At 46.8% G+C, this 447-nt stretch overlaps 1 protein-coding gene across 1 annotated transcript in view; it reads right to left on the reverse strand.

Moving 5' to 3' along the window:
• Nucleotides 1-285: 285 nt before the first annotated feature.
• LOC119593926 overlaps nt 286-447 on the reverse strand; it is a gene marked incomplete in the record, with an annotated part of 1052 nt that continues 890 nt past the window's right edge. The window contains 1 exon segment of the mRNA XM_037942943.1: nt 286-447. Coding sequence (XP_037798871.1) covers nt 425-447 — 23 coding nt within the window.

Consider the following 447-nt stretch of genomic DNA (forward strand, 5'->3'; position numbering starts at 1 on the left):
TGCAGCACATGTGTTGCAATCTAGTTAAAAACATTGTTCATATATCATGATATAATCCTCGTTCGTGTTGCCAAACGATTTATTCTATATGTTTGCTTCTGTGATTTATGAAGTGTTCCCCTTCTTGCTTCTTACTATTTACGTCTATCCATCTGCAAGGATATTGTGAATAGTCCACAAACATGTCAGTTTTGCCTGTTATGGTTTGCGCACCGCCTGTGAGAAAGAAACCTTTCAACCGTCTGTTTCCTTGATGTCCTTTGGCTTAAGGGTTTCCACACGCAGTTTAGAGTTTGATGCATTTTTATTGAGTTCTGTAGCCGAGAGGAAAGCAGAGTTGCAGAGCGTGGGTGTCTTTGCCGCGGCGTCGGCTTCCTGCGGAGGGAAGGGTGGCGCCGCGTCCGCCGTCGGGAGGCCTTCCGGATCACCACACCTTGTGAGCCGAGA

Source organism: Penaeus monodon, chromosome 33 (assembly GCF_015228065.2).
Source record: "Penaeus monodon isolate SGIC_2016 chromosome 33, NSTDA_Pmon_1, whole genome shotgun sequence".
NCBI lineage: Eukaryota > Metazoa > Arthropoda > Malacostraca > Decapoda > Penaeidae > Penaeus > Penaeus monodon.